This window comes from Crocodylus siamensis, chromosome 2 (assembly GCF_052110815.1).
Source record: "Crocodylus siamensis isolate JL-2025a chromosome 2, ASM5211081v1, whole genome shotgun sequence".
In the NCBI taxonomy this organism is placed as follows: domain Eukaryota; kingdom Metazoa; phylum Chordata; order Crocodylia; family Crocodylidae; genus Crocodylus; species Crocodylus siamensis.
In genome coordinates, this window is record NC_143396.1 from 197,942,518 (window position 1) to 197,967,471 (window position 24,954).

The window sequence follows — 24,954 nt, forward strand, 5'->3', positions numbered from 1 at the left end:
CCCCGCCCCCGCCCGAGGGCAGCGACTCACCGCGCGGCGGCTGCGGCTCCCGGCTCGGGCCGCCTGGCGGGGGGAGCGGGCGAGCGCGGCCGCCCCCGCCCTCGGGGCCTGGGGGCCGTGTGAATGGAGCAGCGGAGCCCCTGGCTCCTCCTCCCGCCGAGCCCCGCTATTTGAGCCCGGGGGCCCGGGCGCGGCGCCGCATCCGCGGGCAGAGGCGCGGGCGGCTGCACCGCCACGCCACGCTGGAGAGCCCCCTGACCCTGCCGCTGCTGCCGCCGCCCGCGGGGCTGGAGCCGGAGCCCGGCTCGCCCAAGGCGCTGGGCGCGGCCGCCTGGTGCGTGCCGGCGGAGCCGGGCCGCGGGCAGGTGGCGTGGAGCAAGTGCGGCGCGGGCGAGTGGCTGGCGGGCCGGCGCGACGGCATGGGCTCCGACGTGCGGGACCTCAACGCGCTGCTGCCGCCGGTGCCGGCGCTGGGCGGCGGCGGGGCGGGCGGCGGGGCGGGCGGCGGCGGAGGCTGCGCCGTGCCGGTCGGCAGCGCCGCGCAGTGGGCGCCCGTGCTGGACTTCCCGCCGGCCGCCTCCTACGGCTCGCTGGCCCCGCACTCCTTCATCAAGCAGGAGCCGAGCTGGGGCGGGTCGGACCCGCACGAGGAGCAGTGCCTCAGCGCCTTCACCGTGCACTTCTCGGGCCAGTTCACCGGCACGGCGGGCGCCTGCCGCTACGGCCCCTTCGGCGCCCCGCCGCCCCCCAGCCAGGCGCCGTCGGGCCAGGCCAGGATGTTCCCCAGCGGCCCCTACCTGCCCAACTGCCTGGAGAGCCAGCAGGCCATCCGCAACCAGGGTAAGCCGCGCCGCCGCCGGCCCCGCTGCCCTGCCTCCCCGCGCCGGGCGTGCACGCCCCCTGCCCGGGCCCGGGGTCTATTAACACGCTTGCCCTCGCACGAAACGGGAACCACGGGCAACGCATAAAGCCTTGGCTGGGGGAGGCAGCCGGGGACAGTCCTGCTTGGAGCGGGGCTCGGACGGGGTGGCCTCCCGAGCTCCCTTCCAGCCGGGTTGCTGGGATTCTGCCATCCTATCTAATCGCTTCCTTCCAGCGCCTGCTGCGATTAAAACTTCTGCAGCTGTAACTGGGAGCGGGGGTGGCTGGGGGGGAGGCGGTAAAAAAACACCCCTGCAGCAAGCTACAATAACTCAGGTTCAGTTCCCATCCCGCTTGGCACCGAGACGGCTGTATTTTTATATAGGTTTTTATTTTGTGAATCTCTCTCATTTGTTTGGTTTCTTTTCTTCTTTTTTTTTTTGGGGGGGGGGGTGTTACTTTGCAATAGTCTCTTTTCCTAATTGGAAATCGTAGGATTTTGCTAGCTAGTAGCTGCTTAAATTAGATTAGTAGCTGGTTAGATTAGATTAGGATGCATTAGATTAGTAGTTGTTAGATTATATTAATATTTGGTTAGATTAGATTCGAATAGATTAGATGTGTAGTTGGCTAGATTATATTAGTTGGTTAGTCTATGTTAGATTAGTATTTGATTAGATTCGATTTGATTAGATTCGATTAGATTAGTAGTTGCCAGATTAGATGCTTCGTTAAAAACATAGCAGCACTCGCAGGAAACCTGGTATCGGAAACCCAGAGCAGCAGTCCTGTTTGAGGGTATCTGGCACAACAAATTCAATATGCATTTACGAATAATAAGACATTTCGGATAATCCGAGAGGAAAGGATGAATTTAATTATTCCCGCTCTTTTTTTTAAGGCTAGGGCTCGTGAACAGCGCGGGGGCCCGACCTGCCTTCCAGAGGATCGGACACTGGAAGTGCATTTTCCAACATCCGCGTTAAGGCTGAGTTTATCCTCCGGGATAAGTCGAGTCCTGGCAGGGCTGGAGCCCGTGTGCCTTCGTCGTTGCCCGCGGGGAAGCTCATTCATAGGCCGCCCCCCTGGCAAGGACACTGGCCTTGCAGGAGCAATAGCATCCCTTTCGAAACTAGACGCTTGGGTTGGGGGGAAAGGGCTGCATCGCAAAAGAAACTCCCCCAGCATCCGCATTTCATACCTAGCAGTTTATTAGAAATGCAGCACTGGACACTGAAAAGGTAACAGCCGTGGTTTTGGATCTGTTTGGTTGTTAAAAAAAGAAAGTAAACGGCTGGTTAGTGAAAGCCATCATTGGATTAATTATTGGAAGCTTGTGTGGGGGGAAAGCGGGTGCGGACTCATTGATTTGACACTTAGACTTGTGCGAGAGGTGGAGGGGAGTCACCTTCTTTATACCGAGCGGTAGTTGAAAATCAGGATCTCTTCTACTTTTAGTTGAGCTGATAGGAAGCCAAGGACTTTCCGTGATTGCAAACCTTCCCATTTCCAAATACCTGCCCCAGTTTTGTTGTATTGTATTAGTTTTTCATTTGTTTTTAAACAGTCGTTGTCCTCGGGCTGATGCTGGGTTTCTGATGCTCCAGCCATCAGAGCGCATTTCTGAAGTCACTTCGCTGTGCAGAGAAGCGCTGCGCGTATTTAAACCAATAGCGCGGTTCCCAGCAGCGGACAACCCGCAAGAGGCTTGCAGGGAGGCGCACACTTCCAAGACCCTCCCAGAGCAGAGCACGCAGCAAACGGCCCCCGTTTACACCGGCTGGCCGAACCGAATTCACCGCGCCGTTTTGCTCTAGTAAAGAGACTTCAGTTGTAATCATTCAAGACCAGAAAAGAGCCCCATTATTATTATCCCCTCTCCCCCCCAGCTGGGAAATGCAGTGATTCTCATCGAGGGGCTCAGTATTAATCGGCGCGGGGGGAGCAGCGGGGGCAGAGGGAGCAAATCTTGGCCCCGGTGATGTTAAGAGAATTTTAAAATACGAAACAAGAAGCGAGGCAGGGAGGGCCGCAAAGAAATCCGATTTGTGCTGAATGGACCCTCTCCCTCGGCTCCATTCCTAGGGGTGCAGGAGGCCAGAGCAGACATTTTGTTGTTTTAATGAACGCAGTAACCAGCGCAACTGTACCGGAGTGCGGGCGCACGGTTCTTTAGTGACGCTAATGCGGAGCAGATTAATTCTACTGCACAGCAGCGCACTAATAAAGGCGTGTAAGGAATTGTTCGCTCGAGAAATCTAGGTTCAATCCTTCCCAAAAACCAAAAAAAACCCCAAAACCCCAAACAACCCCCAGCTTTCCCACCGCAACTTGCATCTAGGGCTCCTTTCGGCAGAGCTCGGCGGCCTCCAGGCAAAGCAGGTAGCTGATGTCCGGGGAAACAGCCCCAGGTCTGGGAACAATCGTCCCACAAGTCAAAGGCCGCAAGAGAGTCGGCGCGCTGGGGCCAAGGGCAGGGGCGCAGGTGCGCGCAGCCCCGGGCACTGGCCCCGCGCCTGGGGCCAAAGCCGGAGCGCGGCGCGGCCGCGGGAAGGAGAAGCCGGAGCTCAGGTGCATGCGGCCCCGCGGGGGCTCCCGTCCCGGCGGGCCGCGTTCACGCGGCTTTGCTGTGGGTGCGAGCCTGGCCTCCCCCCCGAGATCCGCCGCGCGGCCCGGCCCTGCCCTGCCCGCAGCCCCCGGCATCAGCCCCGGCTTCGCTAAGGCCCTGAGCTAAAGAGGGCCGAGGTGGTGGGCGCCCCGGGGGAGGCGCGGCCGCGCGCGGGGCTCTGCGGAGCGGCCGGGAGGCGGCGAGAAGCTCCCCTGGGCGCGGGGCAGGGGGCGAGGACCCGCCGCAGCACTGGGATTGGGGGGGGGGGGTTGTCTCTGCGGTGGCACCTGCTGCCAGTGTGGCCACGAGCCTGGTGCCCAGAGTGTGCGGTCTCGCTCCTGAGCCAGCCTAGGGCGGGACCCGGGGCGGGCACCGCGGGAGAGGGGCTGCTTGCGGGCACAGCACATGGGGACCCCGCCTCGACGGCGGGCAGCAAACATCTCCCTGTGTTGCTTTGCCTGAGCTGTGCTCCTCAAACACGACGGGGCTTCCCATTTCCCACTGCCCCCGGCCGGGCAGAGTCAGGACCCCCCCTCCCCAGCAAAGCCGCCTCGGCCAGGGCTGCCCGGAGGGGCCGGCGGGTGACCCCGGGGGCGGAGGAGGCTAAGGCGGCGCCCCCGGGGAGCGCAGCTGCAGGAAACCCGGGCCAGGCTATTTTGGTAGCCCCCGGGGAGGGAGCGGGGATCTGCCGCCGGGAGCCGTGCGGAGCTCCCGCAGCCCTCGACGCCAGCCCGGAGACGCTGGGCCGGAAGCCGCCCCGGCAGCAAGGTCAAGGGCGGGCGGCTAACGCGGGGCCCCGCTGTTGTTTTCTCAAGGTTACAGCACGGTGGCGTTTGACGGGCCCCCGAGCTACGGCCACGCTCCCTCGCACCACGCCGCGCAGTTCTCCAACCACTCCTTCAAACACGAGGACCCCATCGCTCAGCAGCCTCCCCTAGGTAACTCCCCGGCGCTGCCCGCCCCGCGCCCCTCGGCTCTGGCCCCGAAGCGATCCGGGCGGCGCGCGCTGCGGAGTCACTCCGGAGTCGGGGAAGGGGAGCGAGGGGGCGGCCCCCCGCGCCCGGGGCTGGGGGGCGGCGGAGCCCGGGCTGAGATCCGGCTAACCCTGTGCTCTCTCCGCAGGAGACCAGCAGTACTCGGTGCCCCCGCCGGTGTACGGCTGCCACACGCCCACGGACAGCTGCACGGGCAGCCAGGCCCTGCTCCTGCGGACCCCCTACAACAGGTAGGGCCCCTGCCTGCCCGCCCCGGGAGCCGGGCACTGGCTTGAGCCGCGCCAGGTGGAGCCGGGCTGGACTGGAGGGACCTCGCTGGGCTGCGTGCCAAGCGACGGGGGCCCCCACCAGCGGGCCCGGGGGTGGCACGGATTGAAAGGGGGACCGGCAAGGCTGGGTGAAGCGGAGCTGGACGGGGCAGGGCCTGGAGACACTCCTCGACGGACGCTGCCCTGGATCCATGCCGCAGCCCCAGGCAGTGTAAGTGAACCTGGAGGCGCCTTCCCAGTATTGTGGTTCTTGGCAGCAAGAGGCCTTCCCCTTCCCCTTCCCACTGCTGCTGCTGCCTGCTAGGCCGGCTGCTCTCGCTATGCTATTTTCGGTGTCGTTGGCAGCGGTGAATCAGAGCCCCCCCAGCCCTCTCCACTGGCATGAGCGCGGATTAAAACGATGATCCTAGGAGGATTAGGATGCTAAAGGAGGACTTCAGGCCCAGATCCTGCAGTCATCCGCGCCTATGCTTAGCTGGAAGAGCGGCAGGTCTCCCGATGCGGGTGAAGGGGATCCAGTCTCCTGCTGTTGCGTGGAGACTCCGCAAACAAAAACATTGCGTTGCAGGCTCCGATCCTGCAGCTCCCAGCGAGGGGCTCCTCTGAGCCAGCCCGGCGGCGGCAGGGGGGATCCCTAGCGAGTTTTTCCCCAGACTGACCCCGACTGCAGTCGATTTCCAGAGCTCTGCCCTCGCAGGAAGGGACTGCGGGTGTTGTGGGAAAATCGCTGCTCACTTGTAGCGAGCATCAGCAACGCCTGCCAAAATAGCTGTAATCTCAGAAACAGAGTTAAACAGCAGCCCACACTGCGGCTTTGCATTGCGAACGGAAACTGTTTCTTCAGGCTCCCTAGTAAGATACATTTTAACAGCGGGATTTTAAATATGCAAAGAATAAAAACATAAGATGGGTGAAAGCCATCCCCGCTTTGCTCGCGATCAGTGCGAGCAGGTATCTTGTCTCCCGTCTCGTCTTAGATAGAGGACCTTTCCCAATAGCTACTTTCCTTGTACGTAAGCTTGGCACGGGGGCCGGGTGGGGCTGCTACAGTTTTGCAATGTGTTTGCTGAGCAAAGAAGTTCCCCCAAATTTATTCCTCAACTTTTTGTGAACTTGGAGCCCGTCCCGCATCTCGGAGTTGCTAAGTAACTTCTGCACACAAAACAATGTGCCTCTGCAAAGGAAGTTGCCACTGGCCTTTCTTATAGGCTGGTTATATCATCTTCGATTAATCAACACTGGACGTGGGACAACAAAATTGTGTCACTTCCAGAAGCCACTTCTCTAATGAACGTGAGTTGACGTCAAGGGAAGGAGGGAATGAGGTAATGAAGGAAGGAAAGAAGCCTATCCAGAGAGATTAGTTGTGGAATAATTGGCGAGGAGAATTCCTTCGTGCAGTGGACGCAGACCGCGCAGGGAAATCTATAAATACGACTTGTCGGGAGGCTTTTCCCGGGGATCAAAATGACTGACTCTAAAACTGCGGGCAGCTCAGCACGCCAGGGGGTTCTCCCTAAGCAGCTCACAAGATCCCCGCGGATCTCAGCTAACCGGGGGCTTTCTGTCCTTTTGAACTAAATACGGGCCTGTAGGCGACTTAAACCCAAAGTACACCGGATTAGACTTTACCGGGGACGTTATTTTGTTTGCCGGGCCATAGGGCAGGAGTCTGGCTACAGAACTAGCAGGACACAAGTTACAGAAGAGGCTACATTTTGAAACATCTTTCTCCGATAGCTCATCCAACCAGGGTCAGATTTTTTATCTGAACGGCCATTTCTTAAACTGTTTGCAGCCCAGCACTTACGTTTGGTCACAGCTTTCTGTGGTTAGATCGGGGGAAATTGTCACGTCTGTCTGCACCAGCCGGCTAGCCAGAAACCATCTCTGCATTTAGAAAAGGTCTCTCTCCCCGAGCTATTTTAACCAGGGCGGCTTCCTCCTAGGAGACTTGCTTTGAATAGTTGTCGCCTTGCATTAAGCATTTACTGAGACCCCCACTCCTCCCCACAAATTAAGATCATGGAGAAAGATCCCTGCCCCCGCGGAAGAGCCGGTACCAAGCCTCCCGGCGCAGCAACGCGTCCCAGCGGGGGACTGGAGCGAGCAGAGCCTGAAGGATACTTTTTGTGCTGCCGCTGATGCAGGTTTTTTTTTTCTTTTAAATTTGCACTAATGATGTTTAATGAAGCAAGCCCGGCACTTTGATAGGCGCGTTCCTGGAGGACAGGGGAGAGCTGTGGCATGCTCTGGGACTCCAACAGGAGGTCCCTGCTTTCCACCTCCGCGCTGGCCGGGATGTAGGCATCGCTGGGTGGCACTTCCCGCCAGGACTGCGGCGTTTCGCTCCGGGCTCTGCAATGAGAGCCTCGCCTGCTCGCGGCTCCGGGGCTCCGTGCCCAGCTCGCAGGGCAGCCTGCCGCGACTTCCCCTGGCCTGAGCCGGGACCCTGCGCTCGCTGTAGCCACTGGGAGTTTTCCCGCTGACTTCAGAGGGATCAGACCCTTAAACCCCGCTGGAGACAGCAGCTATGGGTAGCCGTGTAAATCGGGGCAGGACTTGTCCCCTCTGCAAGCTTTGCGGACAAACAGGTGGGCGAGCTCCAGTCTCGCCGCTCCTCTTACAGGTGTAGATTTTAAGCTACCCCGTGTGTGAACGGGCTTTCCCTGCACGTTTAGCTCCCCCCCCCTCCCCCAAGACAAAGGGGTGACTAAAGATGTGCGGGGTTGGCCCTTCCCTCTTAAACCAGTTTGTAATAATGACCTGCTGCTCGGCAGAAGATCTTTGGAGAACGAGATTTCTTGGGGTTTTTTATAATCTCTCCCCCCACCCCATGTGATCGTGCTTATTTCCAAGACCATCTTGAGGAGGGATTGGGCTCGTCCAGTCCAAGTCAGGTTTGCAAACTAAGTTCTGGTGGAAACTGGCAGTCTCTCGGTTTCACTCCTGCATCTGAGGGTGGAGAAGCGAGTTGGATGGGAAATACATTTCTGTGTGAACAGGGAATAGTGCAGTAACCTGATTCCGCCCTAGCTCACCCGGCGGGTACATTAGTGAGAACCGAGCCTGCAGACTGCCAGCTCTCCCTACAGGGAAGCTCTTTGCCAGGGCTTAGTCCAAAATAAACCTGTTAGCAACTGGCCCAGTCTGGGATGGGGGTCCCGAGAATCCCTTAGCACAGTGGCATCCAGTCCATTCTGCTATAACAGGATCCTTCGGTTGCTCTGCTTACTTTTTCGGTACCTACGCCCTTGGAGCCGCTGATAGATCTTCGCGAGAGGCATGGGTTTTTGTGGGTGGGAGCTTTTATTGGGCCAACTGTATTGTTAAATTTGACTTAGTTCAGCTGGTTACATCTCCTGTCCTCGGCAGCTCTCCTGCGTAAATAGACATATATGGCCACTAACCTCCGCTCTGTAGGAGCGAGTTGTAAATGACCCTTGGACAAAAAAAGCTTACGTGGGTTTTTTTAAACCACATAAAAAGCTGAGCATCAGCGATGCTTTAATCAATGTGATAGCAGGGCCCGTGCTTGAGAAACTAGGCTGCAGTGCTGAGTATGGCGGAGCCACGCTCCCCTTGCTGCTGTGCTTGGAAGGATCTCCTGGGATCGGTTTCTAGCTCACCAGAGAGTGTCAGGTCGCGGAGCGGGACCTCGAGCGGGGCCCGGGGAGGGGAGCTCAGCAACTGGGATTTCTGAAGAGGCAGACTTGTCGAGGAGAGGCATTATCCACGAGTGTGAGGTGCCTAGGGGAGCAAACAAAAATGCGGGGTGGGACAGGGGCATTGGAGAGTTAGGGCCGATTCTCCGGCCCTTCACACCGCCGCTCGCTGGCTGAGAAATGTGATCGCGGGTGTCACATCTGCTCCTGCTGGCCCCTGGCACTTGGCTGCACAGACTCGCGGTGGCTCGCGGGCCGCAGCCAGGGAACAGCCGCCCCCAGCGCAGTTTGGGCAGCCGGTTCCTTTGACCTCTTCTCTCTCCACCCTTTGAGTGACTAAAAACAAGGCTTGGTCCCGGCCCAACGCCCTTGAGGCCGTCTCCCTCTGCATGCAACCCCGGCTTGGGTTGCGGAGGGTCGGGGAAGACCACCCTCTGCTTTCGCGGGTGCCCATCCCTCCATCCCTTGGCTTCTGAATTAGACCAGTGAGGCTGGGTGGAGCCGAGTCTAGTTAAGTAAATGTTTGCGGCAAGACGTCAGGAAGAGACAGGTCTTGTCGGGCCTGTCACAGCCCCTCGCAGTGCAAATGCTCCCCAGGAATCCCCCTGCGCTGAGGACATGGCCCCTTCCCCCATCCCCGAGCCTCAGTGACCAGCGCTGGGGTTTGAGAGGCTCCCCCTGGCCGGAGAGTTTGCACCACTGCGCGGGGAGTTAGCTCCAGCCACCTGGGAAAGACAGGACTTTCATTTGGGGGGGGTGGGGGCGGTTCGAAGTAAGGTTTTAGGTACCTAGTTTAGCACCCTCCTCCCTCTTACACCGCTGTGGATGTGTCCAGAGGGCTGCGGGCATCTGTGTCACAACCCTCCTTCGTGTGGGAAAAGCAGTGTTGTTCTAAGGACAGAGACGGCAGGGCTGCAAAAGATCCCTCAAGCCACAGCAGACGGCTTCCCGCAGCGCGCCTGGCCCTGGGGACCTTTCCATAAATGCTGGAGCATGGCATGGTTACAGGGACGTGGTAAATGCAGGGTGCAAGGCGGCTTCATGTAGCCCAGGGCGGTCGTGCTGGCCCGGCACTATCAGCCACCTGCCAGCTGGGCAGTGCCGTCTCGGCCCGTCATGCAACACCTCCCCGGGTGCTGTGCGGTGGAGAGGAGTCCTCCTCCTGCCTCAAAGCCCGGCCACAAAGCAGTCCCGACCGTGTCTGCTAAGTCGCTTATTTCAGATGGTTGTTAAGCCGCTTTTTTTTCTGGGCGTGTATAAAACGGGCCTTTTCTCTCTTTGGGGGAGAGGAAAGGTGGCGGGGCGGGGGGAGGTTGATGCCCCTGGGCACAGGCACGGGCTGCCCTGCGATTCCATGGAGTTCAGTGTCGTGTCTGGCAGGAGCCGGGGCTGCGGGTCCCGAGCAAGAGCCAGAAGCCAGCGGTGGCAGAATCGTGTCCAGAGTTAGGGCCAGCCTTTCCGTACCCGGCTGCCCAAGGCCGGAAGCCTGGATCCGACATTATTTATTTAAATAGGGTGGAGGGGCATGCTGCTTCAGAAAGAAGTTAGAACAGCGTTTTTCAACCTGTGGTCCGCAGACCCCTGGGGTCGGCAAACTACATCTAAGGGCCCTGCAAGGTGACTATGACTGATGTGTATACTCACCCGGACAATTCCAAGGGGGCCACATTTCCATTCCAAATTGTGTAGGGGGTCTGCAAAGGAAAAAGGATGAAAACCATTGAGTTAGACCATCACAACTGCCATCGACTGGGTCAGACCGTAGGTCCCTCTTGCCTGGCATCGGGTGGCACAGTGGCAGAGAGTGGATGCTGAGGGGGAGTGAACTGGGTACGACCAGGGTGTTTTCCACATTTCCTTTCTTCCCCTGCACATTCCAGCATGTAAGGTCTAGGATTTAAGTTCTTCAGACGGATAGTTTTCCTCCTAAGCTGCCTCACTCAGAGGGCTTGTGCTCTCAGATAAGAGAGCACACGCCTTCCTCTCTTTCTATATCCTGACTAATAATGTACCTCGCTCTGCCTGCCAGAACTCCCCACCACCTTAGGGCTACGAGTCCATGAGTGTGAGCCAGTGTGTTTAAAAAGAGGGACTTGATAACAATTGGGTCGCAGCAGGGACTTAAGCAGCTCCGAGCTCTGAAAGCAGGGAGGCAAAACCCATGTTCTCCTGGCCAGCAGCCGCCAGTCTGCCTCCTCTTAGCTCTCATCAGCAGAGATCCTGGTTTTCTCTGATTCAAAAAAAAAAAAATCCCCAATTTTCAGATTAAAAAAATAACCAAAATCCACATTTTGCCGTGATTAAAATGAAACACCACTATATATATATAATATATATATAATATGTGTGTGTGTATGCATGTATATAGTGGCGTTTCATTTTAATCTGTCTGATTCAGCGCCGCGTGGGGCTTCTTGGCAATATATGTGTGTGTATATGTGTGTGTGTATATATGTGTGTGTATATGTGTGTATATATATATACAATATATAATAAAACGCCACACTTTCTCTCTATGTGTAGCTATATGTATACATGTATAGATATATGTATACAGAGAGCGAGAGAGCGAGAGAGACGCATTTAATTTTAATCACGGAAAAATGTGGATTTGGGTTTATTTAATCTGAAAATTGGGGATTTTTTTTTATCAGAGAAAACCAGGATCCCTACTCATTAGTGTGTGATTCAAGGAACACATCGGATGTGACAAACCAAATGGCAGCAGTGACAGCCCATTTAAAAGAGCCCCCCAGATTTCCAGATACGGGAACACGATTCACCTTAAACTAGTAGCAGGCAAGGAGCAAAGAAGCAAGCAGAAAATATGTAGGCAAGTCTAAAGTGGCTTTGTTGTGCCCTGCGAGGAGGGAGAGGGAGTCCGAGAGGCGATGACTCGAAATAAATATACAGAATAAATATCATGTGTATGGGGGAAACAGCGGTCTGGCGGAGATCTGTGGCACAGGCAGCGGCTCTGCCAGGACGCCCCGCGTCTCCGCCGCGGCCAGGACGGGGCTGGCAGCGCTGCGCGGCCGCGCCTCGGCCCCAGCTGCAGCGGGGCGGCGGAGCCCTCCCCTGCCTCGTGCTGCTCGGTGTAGTAAACATGTTGAGCGCGGAAAATTTACAGTGAGTCACACTTGCAGAGGTTTAAAGAGTGGAGGAGTTTCGGTTCAGATTATAGCTCTCGCTGGGCAGGGGTCAGGAACTCGGTAATACTGCGGCGCAGGCCAAAACAAACTCTCTGTGATCTACTACTGCTTGCCTTTCAAGTTCCACCCCCCTATATATATGTGTGTGTGTGTGTATTTGGTGCTCGGGGCTAACTTCCTTCTATTCCCCTCCAGCTCATATCAATCCCTCTCGCAGAGCGATCTCTCTGCCCCCCTCCCGTTTTGCAAACATCCCTTTCACGAAAAGAAGGTCTCCTTAGTGTCGCCCCCGCAGGGCTGCCGGCGGGACCCACAGCAGGGCGCGATCCGGGCCGGGGATGGGGTGGGCCCGGTCCCCCCGGCCCCGTGGGTGCCGGCTTGGGGCCGGGCTGCTCTTGCCCGCGCTGCGCTCAGCCTGCCCGGGGTGAGACGAGGAGCAGTGCCCAGCAGGGAGGTGGGTGGAGAGGGGGAGCCCCGGGAACCCATGCACCAGCCCCGCCTGCTGGCCAGGGCCGGCGTCTAAGGGCGTCCGGAGCGAAGCCAGGGCTGCCCCTGCCCGAGGCTGCCGGCGGGGGAGCCGCTGGCACACTCCCTACCCCCTTGCCCCGCAGCCCGCAGGGAGTCGTGGGGGGTGGCGGTGGTTTCACAGGAGCCGTCGCCTCCTGCCCCGTCCGTGCCGGCCCCCGGGGCATGGAGCCCCCCGAGCCCAGGCCCGCAGCGGCGGTGAAGCGCCTTCCAGCGGGATCCGTCGGGGTCTCCGCTCCGGGCTCTGTCACCCCGGCCGGCCGCGAGCCGTGACAAGGAGATGACTGAGTGTATCGCTTATTGGAAACGCCCGCGGGGGGAGGAGGGCAGTGGGTAAGGTGGGGGAGGCTCTTATAAATGAACTGTCAGAGGGAAGAAAGTCCAAGGGAAATCTCCCGCTGGAAATGCACCGGGCAGGCTCTGCTAATAATAATAATAAAACCCCCAGCCCCGGGTCCTGGAGGATTTCATTACAGCAGCGTTAGGGGAAGAATTCGCGGAATTGCGAGCGCCGCGGCACCGCCCGGCACGGCCTGCCTGGCCCTGGCAGGAGAGCCGCGCGCTCCCGGAGCCGGCCGGCGGGACGTGGCAGGAGCATAATAGCCGGGCAGACGCGCCGATGAATAATAGCGTCCAGCCACGCTGACGGAATGGCATGGGGCATACTCTGAGCCTGGAGTCGTTTAATTTGTTTTTATATATGCCAAAGCTTCCCACTGGAATCTGATTTTGCTAGATCGCCTCTACCTGCCGTGAAAAAAACAACCCCTGTCTCAACAAAACGATATCAGATCACTACATAAGTCTAGCCTGTCATTAATCAAGCGGGCAACCTGCGTGGTTCTTGCGAGCTGCTGTTTCCCTGGCACTTACATCCATCGTCGAACCTGTTGGGCCGGGATGAAGACCCCGGGCGCGGGCGGGACTCTGCAGAAACGGGGTGGGGGAAATGTATAGGGCCAGAAACCTGAAATCCCAGACGGGCCTTTCCACAGAGCTTTTCCATGGAAGGAGTCCGTGGGGACGTGCTGTGCCGATGGAAAGCATCTGGTCAGGCCTGGCTGCATAGTGACACTCTCTTCTTGCTGCCAAGAAACCTCGGAAAAACGAGGACTCGAGTTCCCGAGCTAACTCTCCCTGTTTCGCTTCACCTCACTCACCTCTACCGCCTCATCTCGACCCGACGATCCTTCGCGGTCCCCTCCAGCCCGGCGATTCTATGATCTGAAGCTGTTTGCGGGTCAAGTGTGGAGCAGTATAATATGTCTGGGCTTGGGATCCCAATTTTTTTGGTTACAGCTCATGTCTCCAAAAAACAAACAAACAAAGAAAACCAAACACCCCCCCCCCGACAAACCCCAGACAAACCAAAAAACGGGTTTTGGTTTAAAAATAGAAAAATAACCAATTGGAGGTCAGTAATAGTTTTCTTTGTTGCAAGATCGTAACGTTTTAGAACAATTCCACTTGTGAGACTGATTTGTTGTTCAGCCACTTCATTTCCCCCCCTCTTGTCAAGTCACTATGTGTAGTAACATCCATCACTAGTCACGATAGTCGTTTGGGTCCATTAACCACACGATCCATTACATCCTTGAGTAAAACAATTATTTGATTTGCTTTCTTTTTTAAACAAATGATCTGCCTTGTGTAACCTACAAATCGGAATAGCTAATGTTCTGTGCAATTAAGATACGAAACCAAGCCTACTTTTTCCAGAGAGAGCTTTTTTGTGCATCACTTCCAGCCATTTGCAATTTACAACTTAGTGGATTAGCAAGAATACCTATTCCTTTTTAAGACATTCTTTTTCTTTCTCTTAAAAATGAATACCACAAAGCAATAAAAGGTTTCACATAAAATACATTTTCTTGGGACTGTTCTGTTTAAAGATACATTTAAAAAGAAAAATGAAAATATTGCTGCTATTTTAAATATTATTTTAATTTGATCAAGTCATTTTAGTTCTAATTCTAGATATTTTCATAACAGTGACAATTTATACCAAATGACCTCGCAGCTTGAATGCATGACATGGAATCAAATGAACTTGGGATCCACATTAAAGGGGTAAGGTCTTTCATTATTTTGTAATCTTCTACCACAGTGTAGTTTTATTAGTTAATTTTCTTATGCCTGGTATGCTGTCACTTGCACAACCCCCCCCCCCAATCCTATCTGAATGATGGGTCATCATCTGTTTGTAGCTTAAGATGTTGATCTTTTATGTCAAAAATTAAGTCTACTACACTAGTAAGGGTTTTGCAGCTCTGCTGTTTATGCCTTCTAAGATTTTTATATCAGATTTTTTCTTATACTTTAAGATAGTCAAAGGGGAAGAAATAGCAGTGTTTTCTTAAAGTAACTTGCTAGTTATCTTTTAAAGGAATGTCCTGGAGAACAATACATTGGTTTCAGAATTTTGACTATTTTAATATGTCCAAATGAGTGATCTCCGTTGTAGGGTACACATATGGGGTGCCAGATACATAACAGCTTTTAATTCAAGACTTTTCCAAGTCATAGACTACAAATATTTGAATTTAGGTTGGGATAACATGATTGTGAGAACCTATCTAATTATATCGTAACTAGCCATAAGCACCCAAATATACAACATGGATATGAGAGATTAATTTTATAGGCAAAGCCCTAACTCCAACTATCTAACAGTTTAATTAAACCTGTGAGTGAAGGATGGGACTCAATAAAAATTCTTGAGAGTGAATGATGAATGCTTACAGAGCTTGTGTGATTTCATAAGACTCTACCTTAAAAATATCATGCTTTATATTAAAGACTGACGTCTTCAGTCCTCCTTGTGGCAAGGTGGTATGCTCCTCATCTTACAATAACCTATGCAGTTTTGAAACCTGCTCTTTTCTGTACAGTAGTTGTGAACCCTTCCACAGTGGGCCTCCCCTGCTTGGGAAGATGGGTGTGCATGCTTGCATGCATGTGTATATGCACGTGTACACATGGGACTTCCCATGCCTGGAGCAAACTGCTACCTTCTAGTCCTTTTAGTTAGCTAAAGCATGGGCAATTCACAATTAGGCATGAAGGTGGTTTCACTCCTATGACACAGCAGGGCAGGGGGACATGGGACATGCTTTAATGTTATGCTACCTCCTATGCTACCTTCTCTTCTCCATTCCTTTATTCCTTTTCTGGTTTTAATCTCACTCTCCCCTTCATACTGTTTTTTCTTTCTCTTCTTTTCATGGTTTTCCCTTCTCTAGGCCTTACATCCTCTGTCCCTGCTTTTCCTGGCTCCTCCCATCATTTCTGGCTTCCTTCCTTGAACCCATTGTCCCCCTCCCACCTGCAGGGAAAGAGCTCTGGCCTGTTTTCTGCTTGTCCAGTATGGGCTTCCTGTTACTCTGCAGGCAGGAAGCCCCCCTTGGAAGCACTGCAGATCAGAGACATTGGTGGGGTGGCAGAGATGCAGGGTGTGGTGCTTATAGGGTCAGTGTGTCTCTCCCTCCTTTCCTGTTGGCAAGACAGTGACGGTATTGAGTGAGAGATTTTGAGAAAGGGTCTTTTGTACTGTCCTAGAGTTGACAGAAAATATAACCCTTCCTGCCCTTCCAAAACAGGACAAGCTTTAAGAGATGGTATCCAAGAAGAAATGAAAAGAGAATATCAAAGGAAGTGTATTGATTAAGACAAAGAAGGTGCATGGTTTTAGCATGTTAGATAGCACGTTATAAGTAACTGTTTTAAAATCAAGTGTGGTTAAAGCAAGTTGTTCTTTAGTGGTGGCTGATTGGCCCAGTTGAAGACTAGGGAGAGCTTGGACTTTGACTTGATGGGCTAATGTGGGCTGAAGTACAACTTTCCTTGTCCACACCAGCTCTTTAGAAGGTGCTAGTTAACACATTCAAATGAATCATCTTTTGATCCCTGTCAGGACAAAGCCAAAGGTCACCTATTGTTCCAACTAAGGTGAGTGAGAGTCATGAATTATTCTTACCCACTTCTAAGTGAGAGTGTTACCTCCTACTTGTAAGATGTCTTCAGGTGTTACAAAGTTTCAAACTACAAGACTGTTTTTACAAGAAGAAGTTGTAAAGACTGAAAGAAGTTCAGCTTTCAAGTATATATATTTAAAAATGAAACTCCCAAGTCAGCCTTCTATTTAAGGAACTGCCTCTATCTCGCACAGTATTGTGTGTAGGTTGGTTTTGGTATTGCATGATAAACCACTGCTGATCTGGTTCTAAATCTCATTCATGAATTGTATTTGAAGGTTAGAGCAGCAAGATAGTACTGTAGTAAACCATCTGTGTCAGCCTGGACTAGTAAAATGAGTATACAGCAATCCTTGTCTGAGGTATATATGAAATACATCAAACAGCCCTCTGACTAGAAAGGAAGAGGCATCCTTTTCCCTGCAAACTCTCACTGTTGGGTTCAGTTCAAGCTGTTCTTCTCTGCTGCTGCCTCTCTTTTCTTAAAAGCTACTTCCTACCTTTTATTCCGCCTTTACTGTTTGTGATTTCCTCTTTAAACTGCACCCTTTAAAACCATTCATTGCAATATTAGACACTGTTTTGTCTCTTCTGGAGAAAATATCCTGCAAAATGGAGAAACACATCAACCTTGACTGAAGTCCAAGTTATTAAAGCAAGGAAGAGGTTATTCTTTAGGGAACTCAGTGAAACAAAAAAGGACACAATAGAAATTTTAAAAGGAGTCCTGAAGAAAATAAATGGTCTTTCACTTGTCCAAAAGTACAGACTGTTAGCAGTGTAAAGTATGTGACCTAGGATGCTTAAAAGGAAAAGAAAAAAACCATGATGAATGATATATGGTAAAAAAAAAAAAGCTGAAAGTTTTGGTATAGGCCAAGATTGTAGAATCTGTAGAAAATCAGTGCTAGACATAGCCTCATCACTGGTAATATGAGCCAAAATAGTTATCTGTCTTCTCTGGCTGAGAGTTACAATGTACAGTACCTCCAACCTTGGTTGCCTTGAACAAAGGTATTCTTCCTAAGATTTACATCTTTAGGATATATGAACTGTTCGTAAGTGATTTCCAAGCATTTAATGTTTAAGATATTTTTCTTGGTCATGTAGTTGCATTTTATGAATATTGGAAATGATCTTTGTATTGAAATGTAGAGCTGCTTTATTTCTCTTCAAAGATGACAGTCCTTTATATAGAAACCCTACATCTGTCCTCCCACAACTTCTTCATGGCTAAGATAAGGTTTCTCTTATATGCTATGATGAACAAAGAAATATTACTTGTAAGCCTGCAAAAAATTGTGAAATGTAAAATGTTATCTTATGATTAAGAACTAAATACATGACATTTTACATTAGATGATTTGGTAGCCCTCTTCTTGAGATGGTAGTCAATTGAAGCTTTATATGTTCAAAAGAAAGCACTATAAAATATTTTAGGTAGAACTTTGTAATTAAAGCTACCTGAAAGTTTCCATGATAAGATGCCAAATTTAGTTGCTTATAATTTTGCGAGAGTTTAAATACTTAGACTGAAATTCAGTCTAGGCTGAGTGTTTGCTTCAGACTGATTTCTTTTACAAAGACTAAGCAAAATGGTTAGGAATGAGGTTAAAGAAAACTGTTGCTTTGCCCATATTTATAGTCATACAGTTATTGTATTGACTAGGTCTAGAAACCCTCTTCGGAATACAGATTTGAAATTTGGCAGGGATAATTCCCTGGTGCTAAACATGTGTCTTTTACTGTCATTGTGAAAGTCCAACCAAATCTCCCTCCCTCTCCCTGCTCAGTTGTCTTTTGTATTCTAATTTCTCAGTCTTATTTATACTCTGTTTTCTGTATGTCTTTTCACAGTATTTGATGAAGTGAACTTTGGTTCAAGAAACATTGTGCTCTATTTATATCTTATCTAGTTAGTTTATAAAGGTGGATATCTATCCTGCCTTCTGACTGACTTCAGACTACAAGGTTAACTAACTACCTCCACCAACTTCTCACCAAATCTAGCCAAGGGACATACTCTCTTATGTGCTCACATTGCTCTGACTGATTTGACCAGGTAGGTTAGAGGAAAAGGAGGAATGTAGAGGCATAAAGAGCCTGGGTACAACGAACTGGGGACAGGGGAGTAAAAAGAAGTATTGCAGAGAGTACAGATTAATAGCAGGAAAGTAGGAGAGGAACAGAGGCAGCTTGGAGCGGGGTGATGAAACTGTGTAGTCTGACTCTATATACATAATAAGGGAAAGTGGCAAAAGGGTTGCAACCACTAGCACGCTCCTCTAGAACTTGGAATAGAACCTTAGGAATCCTATCATTGTTCTGATGTCTGGTAAATAATGATGAAGTCCACTGACAAAGCATATTGCTTCTCTCCCCCTGTCACTCTAGTGACTTGTCCACACAGGGTGCATTTACATATGCATTTACATCACATTAAATTTACTGCATAGTAAATTACTGCACAGTAAGCAGTTTTTAGGCCGGTGTCTACATGTATAGTCGTTAAAGCACAGTAATACTGTGTGTGGACTGACTTGGGACTAATGTTAGTCCCAAGTCTGTCCACATACAGAGTGTTACTGAGTAGTAAGGCATCTACGTGTGTTACTGCGTGTTAACTAATCAGGCATAACTTTGACACCTGCATGATGCAGGTATCAAATTTACACTCAAGTACGGGCATGCATGTATAGACGCATGTCCGTACTGCTCAGTAATTTTCGGTTACTACATAGTACTTTTGGTTATTGTGCAGTAAATGTGCACATGTAGATATACCCACAGAGGATTTCACCCTTGTGCACCTATAGCTCAGCCTTACCGGCAGAGGTATGTCTTGTGGTATTACAAGTTCAAAACTTGCTGATAACTCATCTGGGGGTCAATATGTGTGCAATTAGTTGTTTAGTTCTTATTGTTAGAAACTTAGAAATTGCATTAAAGCCAGAAAAACAATTCAGAATAATGTTAAATTGGTAAATATTTAAAAGTTAGGGAATAACAGGGTTAAGGTCATCTCTGCCATCTTAATCAGTTCTCTTTGAACATATGCAGTATTGAACAGTCTTTGATTTGGAGCTACATGTTGTTTTATCTGTAGGACCTCTGCTTCATTCAGTAATGGAGAGGGAATGAATCCAGTTGGTGGGGGCAGTTTGTCTGTAGGTTCCCTCCCTGATTAGTTGCAGAAGTTGGAAGGTATGTAATGAATTAAGTAGGTGCTGCAGGCTGAGAAAGGAAGTCTTATGGTCAAGGTACTCAAATGTTACTCTGGAGAACTGGATTCCATTTTTTCAAACTTTTCACAGTTGGGCACTAATTGTATGTTCCTCATTTTCTGGTATGCTGCTTGAAAACATTGTAGCCTGATTTGTATTGGTGCAAATGAAATTAATGGGTGCTGTCATCTGACTGTATGTTACAGTCACTAAAACTCATGACCTCTTCATCTCAAGACAGGCACGCAAAATTAGCAGACATTTTTGATAATTTTGGTCTTAATATTGGTGCCTTACTTACTAGCTATAAAGTGAAGGAAATAATGTCACCTTACCTCACAGGGTACTTGTGATGATACAGTCTTTAATAACTGTGAAGTACTTCCTGTGAATTACATTACTGTACTTGGAGTAAATGGTGATGAGTACTGTTAAAAACCCAGGGTGATATTAAGATGTGGATGATGTACAGTAAACCAGAAATACCACCAAATACTAAATCATGAGGACAAATATAATAGCTGCTGCTTTTTCAGTTGGTGAACTGATCTCTAGCTATTTCTGAAGTGCTACTCTGTAGGTGCCAGGGATGGGGAAATATTATAATGTAGATCTAACTGGAATTGTACACACTAGTTAGTGCTGGGTAGGAGAAACTTAAACCCTTTCCTAGCTAATTATGCGCCTAAATGAGTATTCTATTATAAATCAGACAGAAAGCTGCAGGACTAAGAGATATGTTACCCAGATATTGAGTGAAAGCAATGAGCCAGTTTTTGCTTTCAGTTAATGAACTCCCATGTAACTGGGCAGTTTTTGGCACCTTTTTTCTTTGTTCTTTGCTCTTGAGTATATTCATTAGGCTCCCATGCACATTAGTGTGTATAGCCATTTGCTTTGTCTCACTAGAAAGCAAAACAGCTGTGTCCTGTGTAGAAGACTATTAAAATTGAACTTCATGGAAGATGCTTACATTTAGTTTTTCTGTAACAGATTCATAAAATAACCTGACTTTTCCCTGTATATACACATCATGTAAATTCATTAAATGCAAGTAATAAACTTACAGAAACTTAAATTTTCTGTGCTTGGGCTCAGCCCTCCAGTCAATGTGAACTGGAGTGCACAACAACCCAGCTTATGTGATATTAGTTATAGTTATTCCTCCCTTCCTTCCTCATGTCTAATAAGACTGTTATTTTCACAATCATTCTGTGAAGATGGGAAATACTGAGGCATAAGGAGTGAAATCCTGGTCCCATTGAACTCCCATAGAGTTCACTCCTACCCCTGCTGGGAGTGATTAAGGGCATAACTAAACGGCGTAAGGCAGTGCCATGCTAAGACTCACCATGCTGATTCTTGTGCTGAATCTAGCTCCCAAACCAGAAGCACTAGTATTGCATGAATACAGTGCTGCACATAGGTCAACAGCATGTACTAACATGGCCATATGTCTTTTGGTATAGGAGAGCATATGCAGACGGCATAGTGTGGGACTTGTGTTGCTTAAACGTACCCCAAATTATTTGCCCAAGGACATGCATAGTGGACCTGTGAACTGAACCAAAGTTTCCTTAAAATTAGTTTAAAGCCTTAATCTAGAGACCCATCTTTTTTCCTCAGTAAGGGTGGCAGGAGCCCTAATCAGAGAAATCACCTTTTCTAATATTCCTTTGCCTTGAAAAATGCAGATAAATACATCTTTGCTTCATCTTGCTTAATAGCATTACCATTAATAATAAACTGAGTCATCCCCACTCCCCACATAATTAATGAGAATTCTCTTTATTGTCTCAGTGTTGGCATACATTTCCCATAGCATTAGAATGAAAAATGTTTTAACAAATGGAATTAGTGTTATTTTTCTTTGTTTCTGTCCTGTTATCAAAGGGACTGACCTACACTCTTGCTGAGGCTCATTTTTGGCTCTCCTTTGAAACTCTAAAATTCCAATTCCTGCATTGAAGCCAAATTAAATTGTAACTTAGTGTAGTACCTGTCTTTCTTTTTCTGTCTTCTTTTATTCATCCTAGGTTGAATTTCAATGAATTAACAATCATTCAAGCTTCATACTGAAATTTACTGACTCTTCTTAGTATACCCTACAACTTCCCTTTTTGGTTTATAAAAAAATAATAGATTGGCTTAGTTTTCCAGATCAAGTTGTGGCTCGTTACACATTAGACAAACAATACCAGCATAACAAAGTAAAAATCGTTTGAGAGAGAAATTGCAGCTTGATCATTGTTAAATATTCAGATTAGAATGTAATTTTTTATGAGATTTTTTTTATTACCACTTAGATTGATACTGCTTTCTAAAGCTGCTCTGTTTTTCATCACACATTCTCATCTGTAAAACCTTCATTTTTATTGATCTTTGTGCAATCTGTACAGGAATGAGATTAATCATTTAAAAGAGCTACTCTCCAAGTGTTAAGGATTTGTTGGACTAATGCTAAAGGCAAACATTTCTAAATGCTCTACAGAATACAGTGTTTGCTTGGCATTTTATGTTGCATTTGTATCAGTCTTTGTTTTTGAGTTATCTAGGCTTATGTTTTATGCATCTATTTCCAAATCTGTTGTTGGCTGCCTACATGGGGTCATTTCAGAAACTAACTTGAAGAATTCTTGGTATTTAGGGCCCAATTCTGCCTTTGGATACATCTATGCAAGTCTCATTGAAATCCAACTGAGTTTTGTTTTTCAAGTAAGGGCAGAGTGGGACTCTTATGGCCAAATACTGCAGTCCTTACTTCAGCAAAAACCTTTCTTGAATTTTGCCTGTGTCACAAAATTAATGCTGTCATAACTACATGGCCAAATGCATCTGGCTTTACTTAGCTTTTATTCTTTTTCTGTATTAGTCAAAATATAACTTCAAGCATTAAAAGGGGGAATCACATTCTTTTCCTATCTTTTTCTCTTTGTATTTCCTGATGATTCTAATTTCCTATCGTACAGCTGACCCTTTGGCTTCAGTTGAACTATTCCCACAGGTAATTGTTCACCATTGAGAGCAAAGGGGTCACATTTCAGGCATTAGAAAGCCCACTTTCACCAATAGCATCAGTAATACTAAAACCACAGTTGTAGTTTGTTGCTGACAGCTGACAGGTAACAAACTTCACTGGCAATTTCCCATATTGGGTACACTCTCTTGCCTATGCAGGCAGACCCACTGGGCACATCCAGATGAGCCCGCATGTGCTTCTTGCAGCATATCAAACCCCTTTGAGATGCTGTAAGAGGCATGTGCAGGAATGAGAAATGTTTCCCCTCGATATCCAGGGGTCAAAAAAACCTGCACAGAAAAAAAGCAGGGCAGGGCAGGGTCCCAGACCATGAAGAAACCGGAGGCTGCTGAAGCAACCCACTTGGCGCGTCCACATATGCAAGCACATGTGCTTGCAGCAGCTTAAATAGAAGCAGTGCAAATTTGAGCTGGGGCTTTTTGCCTCAGCACACGTGCTCAGACATGCACTTGGTTGTGGACCAAATTGTGTCACTTGGGGCAAAATAACTCTTCCCAGCTCCACCCGGATCTTCAGCCAGGGGGAGCTAGAGCCCAGGGCTAGCACCTGTGCTGTCCCCAGCAGTATAAAAAGTTGCCCTGTCCTGGCCCCAGCAGTATAAAAGCCACCTTGGCAAGTAGCTCAGGGCTACTAGCTCTCAGGAGCTTCTGAGGCCCAGTCAATTGGTACCTGGGGACACTATGCCTTGGGTCAGCTGGACTGCTGAAGCAGCCCTGAGAGTTCCCTGCACCCTCTAACCACTGCAGCAGTCTGGCAGTGGGGGCTGCTGCTTGGCTGTGACCAGCTGCGCACCTGCCAGACTCGGATGGAGACTGCAGAGCCAGTAGAGGCATCTGCCCCTTTGGGCCACCTGCCAGTGGACTGCGGTTGCAGGGTTGGCCTCTGTGCAGCACTACTGCCATTTGTGGCAGCTATCACCCAGAAGATGTTCAGGGTGTGGTGGCCTGCTTTGAACTGTCAAAGCATGTCCTCCTGACCCCATTTTTCCAGGAGGTCAGCCACAGCCAGATGGGTCCAAGGTGGTCTCAGCTCTGAGCAGGCAGGGTCCTGCCACAGGCCTCCCTAGTAGGAATTCTGGTGCTCCCTATTGGAAAATTGAAAAATCGCTGGTAAAAAAAAAAAATCCCAAAGTCACTCTGTAATATACTCCCAAATCCATGTTCCTCCACAAGTAAAACAAAAGAACACTATAAAGACAGAGAGCAAGAAAGAGACAGTAATCAGCTGGACAATATTTTATTGATATATCTTAGTGTTAAAGCAAGTTTCTTATCATAATAATAAAGTGTGCTCTAAATACATGTTTCATGAATTCATGAATACATGTTTTGCTGCCCTCACACAGGGCAACGGCCCCGCACAAGGGGTTTGGCCCTCTCACAAGGGGTACAGCCCCCCAACAGGGGATTGAACCCCCACACAAGGGGTATGGGCCCCCAGCGGGAGCCAAATGGTTCCCACAGGGGCTACCACCCCCTTTGCAAGGCCCACATGCCACACTCCAGCCGCCCAGTTGCTGCCTCACCTGGCCCTGTTCCCCACCAGTTGCTGCAGCCGCCCCAATGGCTTCCCCACCCAGCCCCATCCTCCTGTTCCCCCAGCCCCCAATGGATGCCCCACCCATCCTCACCCCCACAATATGTACCCCCAGACCCCATGGCTACCCCCACAACCCCAGGCACCATCACTTACAAAAACTCCAGAAACCACCCCCCTGAAAAAAATGGAAAAAAAAGTCTCTGCTTACCTGAGAAGCAGGGTGGGGGGCTCCTGGGCCTCCTGGCAGAGCCCCCCGGACAGCACAGGGCAGCGGGGGGGGGGGGGCAGGAGGGCCCGGGCTGAGCCGCTGGGGCTGTCAGCCTGCCCCGCACTGTGCGGGCGGGGCCCCAGGCAGCAGGAGGCAGCTGCAGCTGCAACTGCCGGTAAGTCTCGGGTTTTTTTTTTTAAAGTATGGGGTGGGGGGGCAGGGAGGGGGAGCTTGGCGGGATGGGGCCAGCCCCAGCAGGGGTCGGGGGGGTCGGGGGGGCAGGGCTGGAGGGGCTTGGGGAGGCTGGCAGGGGTCGGGGGGCTGGGGGAGTGAGCGGGGCCGTCGAGGGTCCCCCCCATGGTCCCCTCCCCCCTCTTCCAGCCCCCTGACCCATTACTCACTGGCACCAGAGCCCTGGTGCTGAAACACGGAGCCTCACCAGGCGTGTGTTTCAGCACCAGGGCGAGGGGCAACCATAGAGATGCTCCGGCAGCCAGAGTGTCTCTGTGGAGGACCGAGCCTCTAGTTGCCTCAGGGTACGGTCAGGGACCATGCCCTGCGCTGCTTTTTCAAACGTAGATTTTTTTAGACTCCTGAGGAGTCTGATCTTCTCCCTGCGCTGCAAGTTTGCAAGTGGATGGGCTCACTGAGTACAAGTGCCTTATTTTATGTGATGTACGAATGCCTCTGAACTATTGGTCCTTCTACCATGAAAGATTCAGGGATGATATGCTAAAATCTCTTCTACTACATCTTTATTTTGATGTGCAGTCTTTGATTTTTTATTTAGTTTAAATGTAAGAATTCAAAATACATAGATCTCAATGTATCTGTTGAATTGAAAGATAGTATTTATCCCAGATAGATGTGCAGGACTGATATATTATTTTTATA

At 50.3% G+C, this 24,954-nt stretch overlaps 1 protein-coding gene across 3 annotated transcripts in view; it reads left to right on the plus strand.

The window, feature by feature from the left end:
• The first annotated feature begins 211 nt into the window (after positions 1-211).
• The window catches only part of WT1 (WT1 transcription factor), a 45,679-nt gene continuing 20,936 nt past the window's right edge, over positions 212-24,954 (plus strand). For 2 of the 3 annotated variants that reach the window (XM_090032792.1, XM_090032793.1), the window contains exons 1-4: positions 212-840; positions 4,285-4,407; positions 4,592-4,694; positions 14,068-14,145. In XM_090032792.1, the coding sequence (XP_089888918.1) occupies positions 420-840; positions 4,285-4,407; positions 4,592-4,694; positions 14,068-14,145 (725 nt within the window). In that variant the 5' untranslated portion in view covers positions 212-419. The remainder of the gene's footprint in view (positions 841-4,284; positions 4,408-4,591; positions 4,695-14,067; positions 14,146-24,954) is intronic. The other variant, XM_090032794.1, reaches the window with a different exon arrangement.